Source organism: Mus caroli, unplaced genomic scaffold (assembly GCF_978045245.1).
Source record: "Mus caroli unplaced genomic scaffold, Mus_caroli_1 scaffold_5, whole genome shotgun sequence".
Taxonomy (NCBI): domain Eukaryota; kingdom Metazoa; phylum Chordata; class Mammalia; order Rodentia; family Muridae; genus Mus; species Mus caroli.
Genome location: NW_028227260.1, coordinates 33834380 through 33850739, shown reverse-complemented (window position 1 = coordinate 33850739; position 16360 = coordinate 33834380). Strand labels below are relative to the sequence as shown.

At 40.1% G+C, this 16360-nt stretch overlaps 1 protein-coding gene and 1 long non-coding RNA gene across 2 annotated transcripts in view; one reads left to right on the top strand and one right to left on the bottom strand.

Annotated features, from left to right (window-relative positions):
- LOC147004518 (uncharacterized) overlaps positions 1-16360 on the top strand; it is a 116044-nt gene that overhangs the window by 67130 nt on the left and 32554 nt on the right. The gene's annotated exons all lie outside the window — the stretch shown is intronic.
- LOC110289081 (killer cell immunoglobulin-like receptor 3DL1) lies at positions 522-14803 on the bottom strand. The gene is given in 10 exon segments (XM_021155284.1): positions 522-563; positions 565-594; positions 694-743; positions 1320-1436; positions 3395-3433; positions 4331-4627; positions 7039-7344; positions 8502-8780; positions 14501-14536; positions 14770-14803. Coding segments are annotated over 10 exon segments (1230 nt in total).

The window sequence follows — 16360 nt, the reverse complement described above, 5'->3', positions numbered from 1 at the left end:
ACACACATGATTGCTCTGAGATACATTATGTTGTACAGCATAACTATATATTGGAAATCTATGCTAATAAGCAGAATGAAACTTTGTTGGTATGGAATTATAAGACAAACAGCATGCAGCTTCAAGTCGATCTAAAAATATAGTTGGTTACATTGTAGAGGTCTGAAATAAGGGAATAAGTAGGGAACCATGGGCTAATAAATAGAATATGATTTCTGTCCAGCTGTCAGTGAGGACCATAGTCTTTTTATGTATCAGTAAGCTACATTAAGAATTATATTGGAATAAGAAAGGATAATCCCAAATTTAAGGATTTCTGCCTTCATATTCCAACTGTTATTTCACTGCATCAAACAGCCCTTGTTGGTGAAAAGGCTCTGTTTTCCACAAAAGACTTCCTTAGATCTTTTTTTGAGAACTCAGAGGGTGCAGACATTCTTTGATCTCAGTTTATCATTTCATAATTTCCATGTACACAATGGTATCTGCAGAAGACTCAGAAATTCTGGAAATGGGAGGCATCAAGTTTTGGTTGAAGATTCTCTGCTCAAGTTCTGTGTATGTCACCTCCTGTCCTTCTTGCCCTTCAATGTCCTAGAAAGCAGTAAATGTTAAATGATGTATGCATGTATTATTGCAGAGTATGAGGGGATATTAGACTAGGCAGAAGATGACATGCTCAGGAAGACCTACCTGTCTGTTTATTGTTTTTTTAACTTCAAACTCTTGTTCCATGCTGGCTGCTGCATTTTTAGGGGACAGGAGAAATTAAAAACAAGTAGTGAAATAGTCCAGCACTGTCATTTCAAATCCAGTGTACTTGAGATGTGCAGTAAAACCCATAGCTCCTCACCTGCCACAGAGCAGACTCTAAAGTCTGCCTCTCTCTGTTCAGAGCCCCATCCCTCTCTTGCTCCACACTCACAATTCTCTCTTTACCACAGTCTATCTCTCTCCCTCCACCTCCCCTTTCACCCACCTACCCACCCATCTCTCTCTCTCTCTTTCTCTCTCTCTCTCTCTCTCTCTCTCTCTCTCTCTCTCTCTCTCTCTCTCTCTCTCACACACACACACACACACACACACACACACAAGACCTTCCCTATATACAAGTCTATGCCTTGGATATGAAGAGGCAGAAGGCACATTGAGATTTTTGCCTGTGTTCTGAGAGCTGAGAAAAAGTACAAGAGCTCTGTTGCTTTCTCTAGAAAGCACAGTCTTAGTTTTCCTTATCGTGTGCTAAATTTCCTTTTGTAAGGGAAAAATACACACCATGATACCTCCATTACTTATCATTCTACATAAATGACACCTACCTGCTTGTTTCTGAGACTTATTCTGTTTGGAAAAGTAACAAGAATAAAGGATGATGATGACGACAAGGACCATGGTCACGAAGAGCCCAGTTAGAACATGCAGGTTCTTGTAGTTATCTGGGAGAAAGATGTTAACCCAATTCAGAGGTAAATCTTAGGATCCTCATTTTGTTACATTGCATAATATTTATTAATTGACAGATAATTAATATATTTATTTAGCATTAAAGGACAAGATGGAGAACCTAGTACTTCTATTTATATTATTATAATATAAATACAGTATATAAATATATTCTTTATTTGCATATAGTATTTTGTAACCTCCCCCACTCCCTCAGCCTGAAACCTGCTTGCTCAGTGGTGGAGCTTACTGCTCAATTGTTCTGCCATGCCCAGTGCTGGAACCTGTTGCTTTGCTGTTCCAAAGCCATCATGTGTTCACCTGCAACCTTACTCCAAGATTATTTGGCAGGAATCGGGCCCCTCCCCCTCCTTCCTAACGGAGTGTCTAAATAGTAAAATGGAACCTTGAGCAGAGCCAGGTCTTGGTTCCGTCTTTATCTCGTGCCGCCTAGCCCCTCTTCTCTTCCAGGTTTCTAAGATGCCTTTCCAGACTAGAACCCAGACATGTGGTCCGCTGGCCAGACACAACAGTATTTCACTGAATCCTAATGACTTATGATTAGATGTAGCCTCCCCCAACCTGAAGCTGGCTGGTACAGACCATGTTGCCACTAAGATGGGGCCACCTGTGGTGCAGCTTTCTGACTTGACTGGCTCCTTTGTGAAGTGACAACTGCCCTGCTCTTCTGCTACCTGCCTAGAGGCTGAACCTGTCTTCCTGAGACATTCCTGAATAGGCAATCAGCCTGGCAACCAAGTGCTTACAATGGCTCCAAGCCGGGGGAGGGGGGGGGAAGGGGGGGTGGGCATTTCCCCTTATAAGCATGGTCTCTTAGTAAACTTGCAGGCCTTGAACAGAAAACGTGTCTTGGTTTCCATTAATTTCTCTCGCAGTCTAAGTTTCCTTCAGCCCCAGCCTGCCTTCCAGATGTACCCGCTTCATGTAGGCCACGAGCAGGCATACAACAATTAGACATGTATATTAGTGAGTTTCTTAACTCTCAGCAGAAGTGCTTGTATTTGTGACAGGTGGTTATTTATAGATATACACAACTGGAAAAGTTATAGAGAGTAAGGGACTAGAGAAATCTTGACCCTAAATGTGATGTTTATATCACATCTTTTCTGTATATTCAGGGATCTTGTGAAAGAGATAGGAGATGAGATTGCACAAAAGGCCATGAATAAATACAAGGAAACTGTCTTGTGGACACAGCAGGGTAGTTGCATGTATGAACTTCATAAAAAGGCGTCACAGTGACCAAGACCAGTCCAAGTTCAAGCTAGAGAAAATTACAGCATGGAGAGGAGAGGTGCACGTGGAATCCAACCTATACAAAAGGAGTTATAGGCAATTGATAAATGTTAGGAGAAGTGACAGCTTTAGGAATGTTGTTACTTGTAAGCTGAGCATTCTCCAGCAGAAGGCTACATCCAAGAATATCAGGGCAGTATACCCAGGGGCCAAAAGCTGTAGGACCAGCAGTGCAGACCCTGTGTTCAGTATCTTAATCTCAGATTGGTAACAGTGCTCAGTTTACATCTGCAATACCCTTGAACCAAATGCTTAATTCTCTTTAAGGGGAAAAGTGAAATCAAGTGTATCCCACCATAGGTTGGATTTTTATAAAATTTTCCTTCTGTCTGCTTCCCTTTTAAAGGCCCCATCATCTTCTCTCCAGGAGTCATCCATTGTTTTGAGGAAGAGAGTACAATTTACTCTCTTTTTCAATTACAGGAGATCTTAGGTTCAGGAGTGAGAGATGAGCAGTCCCTATAGGGTCCACACTGCTCCTAAACAACCTTCGATGTTTCAGAGTTTAAGAATCAGAGAATGGAGATGACCAGGATAAGACTAAAGAGCCTTGAGGCAACGGAGCCAAAACATGAACCCAAAGAAGTTTTGGTAACCATGTTTTTACAAGAGAGAAGTGGAGTCATTTACTCACTTGTTTTGGTGTCTGCTTCTGTGCATGCAGGGCAGTTTCCTGTGAATTTAGTAGAGAAGGGGACAGGAGAGGGAACAAGAGCTGGTCAGTGGCGCTGTCTGTCATCCTCTGATGGAATGTCCTTTGAGATTGGACCATGACCAGTACTACCTCACTACTTAGTGCTGAGCATTTAAAGGTATAAGATGCCTTATGTGGTTTGCTTAAAGGAAATGAGTCCTTGGATTTCAAATTGTACTGAGATAATAGAAATACTGTGGAGAGCTCTATGTGAGCAGAAGTGCTGTACAATCTCAGATCTACCCAAGCTGATCCCAACCTTATTCCTCATAAGACTGGCCTGACTCCTGCCTATATCTGTCTGGATACACAGATACCAAATGTGTCTGGCTGACAAGATAAGGATTTATTGGCAAGTTCCCTGTCTATCATTTTGTAATACCTTCACTTAAACTTCATCTCTTCTTTAAATGTTTTTAATGGAAATATAGTTATATCCCTTTGTCACTCCATTTCATTTCCTCAGTGTTTTCCTCTTACCCTTTCTTACAGGTTTCTTTTAACATCCCAATATTCTTAAGTTGAAAGCATCTTTTTCTTCAATTATAATTGTTAAGGAGGGTTCTGTGTACACACTTGTATTAATATTGATGACTCAATTTTTGTTTTATATGTATATATATATATATGTGTGTGTGTATGTATACACATATATGTATTAGTATATGATTGATATGCAAATACATATGCATTTGTATATGTATATGATGCATAGGCATTTACGTATATATGTTGCATATGTACATGAATGTGTATACATGTATATGTATACGTATTTAAGTATTTCCTCCCCATCAGTAGGATGGTTCTCAGGAATGGCCTAGCCTCAGGGTCTCATTAATTACCGGACATGAGATATATATGAGACAGTCTTACCTTTGGCAGGAAGGTACAAGGGGTCACTTGGGGAGGACCACACATGGGAAGAGTTCCTGAAAGAGCCATAGCATCTATAGTTCCCTTTTTGGATCGTTGGACTAAGAAGGAATTTTGCCTCGAATTTACCACTGTGGCTCTGCACTGCAGGCATCCCCTGTCCCTGAGGCACCCCTTCCCTGGACATATGGAACGTGTCAAACTGATGGTCAGAGATGCAAGACAGGGTCATGGTCTCTCCTGACATCATCAGCACAGGGCCCATCAGGGCTGACAGAGAAGGTTTCTTGTATACACCTGGAAGAGAAGACACAGTCTCTTAGAAGGTCTGACTACTTTTTTGTTGATTGCTTTGATAATTTCATAAGATATATTTTATAGAGCTCTTCTTCTCCCCCGCTCCTCTCACATGCAACCCTCTTACCCATCTTTCCTTCTCCTCACCCAACTCCATGTTCCCTGTCTATCTTTAATACTATTTTTCCTTCAGAATTTCACATCACGCACCCACATCACATTCATCTCCCAGCCCTTCTATACTAATTTCCTCACTCTTGTGACCTCCCTCCCCAAAAATATGAAATAAAAATAAAAGAAACAAAAATAGGAAAAATCTAAAAGGTAAAAAGTCCAACTTTGTTATCTATGCACTCATTGGAGAACGGTCAAATTCCCAGTGTCACACCCTTAAATATCATTGGCTCCTTCCCCTTCCTCTCCTGCACCTGAAGCCATCAGTTGTGGAACAATATCTTCAGCGCCCATATTTCATTTTAATGAGTTCTAGATTCTTATCCCTGTTCGTTCACTTCCCCTGTTCATTCACTTCTTAGTGTTCACTCCTCCCTCTCAAATTTTTGATCTGTCCTTCTCAGCAATCTCCCTGCCTCCAACTCTCTACTTCTCCACTCAATTTCTCACACTCTCTCTCTGCCATCCCTCTGTCTATAGAGTCATACTTTGACTCTGATCTAACTGTGGTACTCAAACATTTTCTCCCTACTTTTGATTTTTGACAGTTTTTACCTCTATTGCTATTATTTCATTCCATCTGTTTTTGAAAGTATGTCTTTTGTTAATATATATGAATTTTATCTAACACTGGATTTATGAAATATTTTTATGTGTACATAAGGTATTTTTATACTTCTTTAAAATATTTTTTAGTTTTTGAAGTTAAATGACAATTAAATTGCTTTTTAATTGTTGTTCTTTGGTGGTAGTGGTGGTGGTGGTGTGTGTTTTTGTGTGTTTCTGTGTATGTTTAATATTGAATATGTTTAGGCAAATATTTTTTATTGTCTCTCAACATTTACCAGTCTCTTTATTTTTTCTAACTGTTGTTTTATACACCTTCATCTTTTTCAATTGTTTTGCACATTGATGCATTTAATTTGAGTTACATATGATTTTATCTTAATTAGCATGCAAATTAAATATCTTCATCATGACCTCCTCTAAAAGTTCATTTTGTTCATTTTATTTCCATCCCTCCCTTGTGACCCCTTTGCCGGTCCTTTCCCTCCCGCTCATTTCTTCCTTGATGACATATACATTCCACCTGCTTTTCCATCCCTCTCTGATAACCTTTCTCCATTCAAATTACTCCATAATTTCATCATTTAAAACTTAACTATTTAGTGCATATTAAAAATCTAGAAACTGATTTATTTTCAGTTATTCCTTTTCTGTCTTGTCTCTTTTTGCTATCTATGTTACTCTCTCTTGAATACGCATGTAATATCTCATGAAAGTGTTTGCTACCATGAAGGGACCATGAAGTTCGCCCCTCTCTTGTTCCTCTCAGTGTATTATTGCCTGAGTATATAATATCATGTGCTTCCACAGACCTGTTTTGAAACATCCAACATCTGCCATTATTTCTCCATTTGCACTTGCAAATATTCCATCCAGGCTCTTGATTTTATAGGTTTTTCTCTTATAGGTTTTCTACACATGCCATGCTTTCTTTTTTTCAGCGCTCTCTCTCTCTCTCTCTCTCTCTCTCTCTCTCTCTCTCTCTCTCTCTCTCTCTCTCTTCTCCCATGATGCAATTATGTATATACCACTGGGCACAATTTCTTAGATTCATTTTAGCCATCCTAGAATGTCTGAATAATTTCAGAAAAAGAACTGAAAAAGTTTGGATGTGTAGACAATAGACAGTGATTGGAGCTCTATTAAATCACCCAAGGCTATGGTTTTCTGGGGTTAATAGTGGGTGAATCAAAAAAAATGGAAGAATTGTCAAACAGTTGTCAAAGCTAGGTTACACCTGTGCAAAGTCTTAAAGTCTCATTAAGAACCACTCCACCTAAGCAATTAACCTGAGGTATGATATATGGTTCTTCTGGCAGATTTCTTACAGAGGTAGAAGCCAAACAAAATTCTGCCCAAGTGTCTGAATGCAAGTAGAAGTACCTCATTCTCTCTGGTTAAATGAAGCTCACCCAGTGGCCCCTGACCCCTGAATATTTATCTCTACCTGTGACACCTTTGTACTTCCCTGCATTGGTGTCTTACAGAATAACCAATTGTCTGGCCTTGTATCTCTGTTTATATTGTCTATGCCAGTAAAATGCCCACCAAGGCTTCTATTCTCTAAATTTCCCACAGTTATCTTCCACCTGATGCCCCAAGGCTTCCACACTACACAATGTCTATTATGCATCAGGAAGAGGGTAAAGAACAGGTGTGCACTCTCTTACCTGTGATTTTGATGTCAATGGGGTCACTGGGGTCTGACCATTCATACAGGTAGTAACTGTTAGCACCATAGCATGTGTAAGTCCCAACAAGTTCAGGTGTCATGGGACCTATTGAGTAGCTGACATATGACCCACTATCATGATATTCTGCAGAAACTTGGACAGAGTTCTTGATTATTCCCATTCTGTGTGAAATCAAAATGTATATATCAAACATATTCTCTGAGTGACATTCCAGGGTCACATTCCCTCCTAAATTCACCAGGGGACTTTGTAGATTCAAGAGGAAAGGTTTCATGTAGATTCCTAGAAATAAGGACATTGCACAGACTTGATCACATTCTCCATGTTTTGTAAAATCTATAGTCCTCCCTTTATTACCCTGTTTTCCCTGTCAGTGACCCTGTGTGCATTTCTGTGCTTATGTCAACTTTGTAAACAGACTCCTCCATGTCTCTAAATCCCCTTCTCAATTCTTTGGTTCTGTCAGCAGCACAATATTTTCCCATTGACTTGTGAGAATGTAGCTTCTGAACCATTCTAACATGGATCCCATTGCCCCTTTCCAGGTTTGGGGAGAGCAGGAAACATGAGAAGCTTAATCTCAGGCTCTTTTATGAGTCACTTTGTGCTACTTTTGATCAACTGTAGTCCTTGGAAAAACATGGTATTTAGTAGTGAGTGTGATTAACAGAGAATCTCTTCTGATCATCTCTTTTATACAAATTTATATCAGGCACTTGTCATTCATGTTCATGAGCATTGTCCTCTCCAAAACTTTGGTGAGTCAGCATCCTGGCCTACTTCTTTCTGGACATCTCTTCTCTAGGTTTTAAGATGCCCATTGATATCTATCTTTCTATTAATTTCCAATCACATGCAGAAAATGATCACAAATACTATTCTTAAAAAAAAGTAAATGTATTCTGGAGATCAGAATTTTGAAACAAGCCAAATGTCATAAGGAAGGTTTCTGCAGGGACATGTCACTGCTCAAATCACTAGAAATTTTTCATTATCTTTTCCTTTCATCTTCTAGAGGCCTTATTTGTCCTTGGCACTTGGAGTCTTTTTATCACTGCCAGTGTTAGTAGTAGAGTGTCTCTGCCAATGCTTTTTAATGCTAACTACTGTTTTATTAATTATTTTTGTCATACTAACAGTTGTAATTCTACAGACCCAGACTAATTTAGTCTCTTACCCTGATGTCAATTTTTGATACCTTTTCTGGTTTCAAACATCCATCTTAAAAGCCCAATTTTTCCTTGAATTATTTTAAACTCAAGAATCCTTTAGTACAAGAAAGTACATATACATGGGTATTACATCATGCCCAGCATAATATTCAATTTTCTTTGTTGAACATTCCTCTATAATGATGAAACTGACTAAAACTCTTTCTGGAATTTCTAGGGTAGGGAGAATCAGGGGTATGAAATGGTAGTCCAAATATGGACTCTGACCTGAAATTATGATTTTTAGAGGCTCACTATGTGCTGACAATTCATTAGCGTATTGAGGATGGAAGCATCTGTAGGTCCCCGCATGTTCTCTGGTCAGAGGACCAAAGACAAGGCTCTTCTGAAATGCAGTCTCATGTAACTGATGGATTGGAGACCCTTCTTCTTTGTACAGCTTGAATATGTTAGATCTACCATGAGAGTCACATGTAAGAGTCACGTTCTGTCCCAGAGGAACAATATAACTTGGCCAGGCAGATAGGGATGGTTTATCATGATTTCCTGCAAGAAGAGGAACAGAGTAAATTTTTAATGATCCCTTTATTCTTGAGAATTAAATCTACAATTTTTAATTCTTTGGGGTCCTTTCTATAACAATTTTCTCTGAATTAAACTATCCCTGTTCTAATGAGAGAGGCTGAGGGTCTCATGACTCTTAGGAGGTTAAATAAACTTCAAATTTCCTGTAAAGCTAAAACTTGCATGATTTACCTGTGTCCATTTTAAGCTCTATAAAATAATTAAGAAGCCAGGACAGCTGAGCTCCAAGAGGAGATCTCTGAGTCATGGCGAGTGCCTGAAAGTTGTGTGGTGTTCCATGGCTTTGCCCTTCATGAAAAACACCCATATTGAGGTATGCATTTAGTTATGCTTTGAGTTTCTTCGTTCTTCTGTAAATAATCCCTCATCTCTACAGCTAGTATTAATCTCAGTAAACACACAGAATAACCCAATACGACATTGATGCAATCATTTTTTGGTCTGTCATAGATTTGCTTTATGGGGTGAGCATGTTAGTATGTGTTGTATTCCTCTTTAAAAAATCACAATAGGTTATTTTCAAATAATCAGTGTTCCCTAACTATTATATAAATATGGTATACCTTTGTATGCTAAGATTTGTTAACCCAGAGTCTTACAATAAATATTTAATAGTCAAGCAGATTTAGTCATAAAATTTGCAATTCAAAAAGGATTATATCTTGGGTATCCTACGTTTCCGGGCTAATATCCACTTCTCAGTGATAAGATATATCTTGCTAAACACATGAAACTCAAGAAGAACGAAGACCAAAGTGTGGACACTTTGCCCCTTCTTAGAATTGGGAACAAAACACCCATGGAAGGAGTTACAGAGAAAAAGTTTGGAGCTGTGACAAAAGGATGGACCATCTAGAGACTGCCATATCTGGGGATCCATCCCATAATCAGCTTCCAAATGCTGACACCATTGCATACACTAGCAATATTTTGCTGAAAGGACCCAAATATAGCTGTCTCTTGTGAGACTATGCCGGGGGCCTAGCAAACGCATAAGTGGATGCTCACAGTCAGCTATTGGATGGATCAAAGGCCCCCAATGGAGGAGCTAGAGAAAGTACCCAAGTAGCTAAAGGGATCTGCAACCCTATAGGTGGAACAACATTATGAACTAACCAGTACCCAGGAGCTCTTGACTCTAGCTGCATATGTATCAAAAGATGGCCTAGTCAGCCATCAGTGTAAAGGAGGCCCATTGGTTGTGCAAACTTTATATGCCCCAGTACAGAGGAATGCCAGGGCCAAAAAGTGGGAGTGGTTGGGTAGGGGGGTGGGGAGGGGGAGGGTATGGGGGACTTTTGGGATAGCATTGGAAATGTAAATGTGGAAAATACCTAATAAAATATATAAAAAAAAAAACAAAAAAACCCAAAAAGGATTATATCTGATGATTAGGGGGAAATTCTTTGTTAGATAACAGAAAATGAATGTTTTTTATTCACATTCATCAACTCTAGATATATAACAATTATCAGATGAGGGATTACTTTGTAAATTTTCAAGAACTCAGGGGTGAGAGCAAGAAATCCCATAGCACTTTCCAAAGAAGAAAATCTCCAAGAAATCTGGAGGAACGCAGTGTTTTGAACACATTTGTTCTTTCTGTATTCTCATATAAGTCTCTGTGATGGTTTGTATATCCTTGGACCAGGGAGTGGTACCATCTGGAGGTGTTGCCTTGTTGGAATAGGTGTGACCTGGTTGGAATGGGTGTGTCACTGTGGGTGTGGGTATAAGATCCTCACTCTAGTTGCCTGAAAGTCAGTCTTCCACTAGCAGCCTTTGGATGAAGACATAGAACTCTCAGCTCCTCCTGCACCATGCCTGCCTGGATACTGCTATGCTCCCACCTTGATGATAATGGACTGAACTTCTGAACCTGTAAGCCAGCCCCAATTAAATGTTGTTTTTTATAAGACTTGGCTTGGTCATGGTGTCTGTTCACAGCAGTAAAACCCTAACTAAGACAGTCTCCATCCACAGTTGTCATACTGACTCATGCTTCTACACTGCTAGTGACAAGGTAGATGCAGACATGTAGTTTTACCACCGTTCCAAGGCTCCACACATGTGAAACCTTGGAATACAGCTTTACTTGGTCACTTGGGTGACTTTGAGATAGAATGTGCTATAGTACATGTACACACATACACACACACACAATTAAAAGATCAGCAGCCTCATATGTGCCCAACTGCGGCATCCTGTGATCCTCCCAGGAGGACGACACAAAGGAAAAACACAAGTGAGAATCTAGCACAAATACACACACCTGCTGGGACACCCGCACAGCCCAGCTGACACAGGACCTGTCCCACCTCCCTGAGCTCCACCACTCTTCTCATAGAAGAGAAGGTGAGAAAGAGCCTCAAACTCATTGGCTTAGGGGAAAAGTTCCCAAATAAAACACCAGTAGCTCAGGCTCTAAAATTAACAATTGATAAATAGGATGTCAGGAAACTAAAAAGCATCTGTGAGGCAAAAGATACTGTCCATAGGATAAAAAGGAAACCTACAGATTGGGAAGAAAATCTTCACTAATCCCACATCCTACAGCAGGCTAATATCTAAAATATATGAAGAAATGAAGATGTCAACTTCCAGAAAACCAAATAATCCAATTGAAAATTTGGTGCATAGCTAAATGGAGAATTCACAGCAAAAGAGTCTCACATGTCCAAGAAACATTTAAAACATGTTCAAAATCCTCAGCCATCAGAAAAATGCAAATCAAAATGACCCTGAGATTCTACCTCACTCCAATCAAAATGGCTAAGATCAAAAAGGTAACAGTACATACTGGCCAAGATGTGGAGACAGAAAAACACTCCTCCATTGTTGGTAGGAATGCAAGCTGGTACAACTGCTTTGGAAATCTGTCTGAGGGGTCCTCAGAAAATTGTAAATAGTCTATCTGAAAACCCAGCTATATTACTCTTAGACATATAGCCATAGAATGCCCCACCATTCTACAAGTATACGTACTCTACCATGTCCATAGACGCCTTATAAGTCTGTAATAGCCAGACGCTGGAAACAACCCAGATGTTCCTCAACCAAAGCAAGGATACAGATAATGCGTTTCATTTACAGAGTGGAATACTTTACAGCTATTAGAAACAGGGGCATAATGAATTTTGTAGGCAAATGGATGGAACTATAAAATGTTATCCTGAGTGAGGTAACCCAGAACCAAAAGGACATGCATGATATGTACTCACTTATAAGTGGATATTAGTCTAAAAGTACAGAACACCTAGGATACAGCCTACAGACCATTATAAATGTAACAAGCAGAAAGGAGCAAGTGAGGAGGCTTCAATTCCACTTAGGAGGGGGAAGGGAATAATCACTGGAGGCTAAGTGAAGGAGGGAGCAGTATAGGAGGGCAGAAGGAAAAGGGGAACAGGATCATATATGAGGGGAAAGAAAAGAAGCCTAGAAAGCCTAGAGAATGAATGGAGATAAGCACCCTGGGGGGAGGGAAGGGAACCTCTAGAAAGACCAAAGACCCAGGAAGTGAGAGACGCTCAGGATTCAATGGGCATGACCTCAGACAAAGTGCCCAACTTTGAAAAGAGGGAACTCAAAGCATCCACCTCCAGTAGATAGAGAGGACCTCAAGTGGCAGGTCAGAGTTACTAACCCACCATCAAAACTCCTGACCCACAATTGTTCCTGTCTACAAGAACTGCAGGGACAAACATGGAGAAGAGACTGAAGAAAAGGCGATCCAATGACTGGCCCACGTTGGGATCCATCTCATGGGGAGCACCAAGGCCTGATACTGTTACTGATGCTATCACATATTTATAGAGGGAGCCTGGCATAGCTGTCCGCTGAGAGGCCCTACCTGCAGCTGCCTGAGACAGAGGCAGATACTCTCACCCAACCCTTTCACTGGAGTCCCGGACCCCTCTGGTAGAATTAGGGGAAGGATTGAAGAAGATGAAAGGGAGAGTGACTCCATAGGAAGACCTACAGTCTCAACCAACCCAGACCCCATGGCTCTCCCAGAGACTGAGCCACCAACCAGAAGCAGAGGAGCAGCCGTAGGCCCTGACACACACAAGGCAGGCCTGGCCAGTCCTTGGTGGAGCAAGATGGACTTTAGTCTTGAGAGACTCAAGGCCCCAGGGAAGGGGAGGCCTCATTGGGGAGGGAGGCTCACCTCTTAGAAGCAAGGGAGAGGAGAACAGGATGAGGAAGTGTGGGTGAGGGGACCAAGGCAGGGGCAATGACTGGAATCCAAATAAATAAATAAATAGATAAAACTTTAAAAAACTTAATAGAATGTTTCTGTAGCATATTTGTTAAATAAAAAAGAACAAGTGAGCTTAGATAAGATGTTATATAATTGCACCTCTAAGTATGGAAAGTATATTAAAATACAATGATGAAAAACAACCATATATTTTGATGCTACACAAATAACAAATTATCAGTCATTAAATATCACTAGAGGGTAAAGGAAAACAGACATTCACTTGGGAGCATAGGAGAGATATTTCTTAAGAATTTAGGCAGGAGGAAGCATGTAATTAAAACATAGGGTGTGAATTTCTCACAGAATTTGTAAAATACTAAGAAAAAGAAGAAAATGTCTATAAAAATAAGCAGAAAACTCATTTAGAGAAAAAATAGAGAACACTCTTTAAACAATGAGTAGTATGGAAATGATCAGGTCCAAGATGACACAAAAAAAATTCAACCCAGATAAATAAGGTTACAGAGCACATTATTAAAAGAGATCCTGGCATCTGCATGACAAAGAATAATTAGACATAACGATTTCTAATACAGCTAATGGCCACTTTCTGAGCCTACAAGTCACAAGAGACCAGGATGATGTTTTCAGTGAGAAAGGGGGAAAAAGAAAAAGTCTGACTAGAGACAGCAGCAAACTGTCTTACAGACATGAAGTATGGGAAACTTGTGTCAGAAAACCTCTAGCAGACAGAGTTCCTCATCAAACGGTCCAGAAATGCCATGGAGTTCTTCAAGCTGAAATAAAGGGCTGGTAATGAGCTATAGGAAAACATCTTCACGTAGAAAAGGTGAAATGATTCTTCAAAAGTAAGACAAGGAAAGGCATTACAATACTGTGCTAGTGGTACAAAAATCTTATTAGTAAAAGGAATGTCTGAAGAAAAATTAATACCCGAAACAATTTGTCGAGCAACACATACATGATCCATAATAAATTAATATATCAAAACCTCAAATAAGTGTGGGACTTTTGGGTAATAGTACAGAAAAAAAGAGTGATTTAGAAAAAAATTAAAACAGCTTAATATATATTTGGTGTTGTGGCACATGCTTTTAACTAGTGCACTTGGGTGGCAAAGGCAGGTGCATTTCTGAGTTCATGGCCATCCTGGTCTACTAAGTGAGTTGTAGGATATCCAGGACTACAGACAGAAACACTGTCCCCCCAAACCATAAAATTTGCTCATCCAATCAAAGGTTAATATCCAACTCTGCCAGGCACAGAGCCCAGGATTATGTAGGACAGACTGAGAGGCAGGATTGGAGAGTCTTTCCTTTGCAGTTCAAAAGACTCAGCACCAATTCCACACACCAGCCCCTGTCCCCCCAAAATCATACTGCCTGCTCTCCTGTCAGAATAAAACCCATCTATGGAAATGGACTATAACTCCATGTTTTAGGGAAGGACTCACCCACGTGTGCTGACATCCTCTGGACTAGGAAGAAACCTGGAAGACAAAACCTCATGATGCAAGATCTCCTTTCACAGTAGATTGACCCTCAGAGACCTGAAGTTTCTGTGCATCCTCTAAACAGTGGAATCAGAGCCCACATTGTTTATATGACCTTATGCACCAACACCCTCCATGGAAGCCAGGATTTCTGCTTCGGACAATTCTCACCTCCCAAGATGATAATTCTACCCTGTTATTTCACACTTTTCATCCTCAGCAGAACTCACCAGAACACATGAGGTTGAGGAACCAGAGCAGCATGGCTGGCAAGGAGCAGAGCCAGAACAAAGTCTACCGGATGTCCTAAGAGTCTCAGAGGAGCTGTGCGACCACAGGAAGCCAGGCTCACCAACAGATCACACTCTTGCTCAGCCCCAAGGTCACTCTTTTTTGAGACAGGTTTTCTGTGTCGCCCTGACTGTCCTGGCACTTTGTAGGAAATACTTGCCTTGAGCTCAAAGATTCATCTGACTTTGCCTCCCAAGCAAGCTGATTGTTGGTCTGTGGCCCTGTCTCTTGCTGCAAGACAGATGCACTGATTCATTGTGGTCTAGGAGGATCATAGCTTGCTGAAAATGTTCAGACTTTAGTCCTTCAGACACAGCATTTTCTGTGACCACAATAAATTATGTCTTGGACCAAACCTTCTTGTTCTAAATGTTTGAACTTGATTAACATACTAAAACCTTTTATGTACTCTATTCCTTTCTAAACCTGAGCATCAATGGTTCCTGTGGTGCTATGCGTGATGTATTCAATGAATATCTTTCATCTTACAAAAGCAAAACTAATGTGTCAATCAAAATTATTATGCTGTGCTTCATCCAGTTTCAAGTCACAATTATGTAATTATAGCTGATTGATTAGTTATTTAGAGTAATAAAATTGCACTTCTGTTTAAAAGTCAGAGAGATAAGGCAAGTGCGTTTTAACTTTAATTCAATTGTGTTTTATGACCTAATATTCAAATTCTTTAAAACATTTCACTTTAAAATTCTGTGCATGTGTCTGTGAGTATTTTTATCAGAGCACAGGTGTTTAGTAATGACCAAAGTGGGGGTTGATTAGAGGCCCTGGTGCAGGCGTCACTGGGAAATGTGATACTTCTAGTGTAGTTATATGCATCTGATGCTGGGCCCTCTGAAAGCAGAAGACACAGCTGTATCTTCTGAAGGATGTGTCCAGCCATATAGGCTTACCATTCTTTACAAAAACCCTAGACATAAATTCATTCTGTTTCCCACTTCATTCAGGAATGGTTGTCCTAAGTGAGCGATTCTGATATGTACAACTTGACGAGTCGTTTTGCATTTTCCAGACAGTCTTGATAGCTCCTGACTCTGTTTCTCTTCTTCTTATTCCAGTACAACGTACTAAACGCTCAATGACAGGACCAGGTAAGAAGCATAAACATTAAGATCTATTTCTAGAAGAGTATGTCAGAGGGCAAGAACAAGCAAAGCCACAGTAAAGAAAAGGCAACATTTGAAACAGGACTACAGTTTCTACAACAAACAACTGGATGCACAGAAACACTGCAAATGAACTATGCATATGTAGTATTCATTCTTTAACAGATAATAATATTTTAGGCTTTGTAATATATATGTATGTATTTCTACATTTTTCATTAAATAATTTATTTGTACTTCCCTGTGTATCCCAGCTTCCCCTATCTCCCTCTCCTTTCGACTTCTCCATCTTCCCTCCCTTCCTCTTCTGAGAAGAGTAGCCCTTCCATGGATATCAACCTGCTTTGGCATATCAAGTTTCAGTAGGAATATAGATGTATCTTTTCTTATTGAGGCTAGATATGTC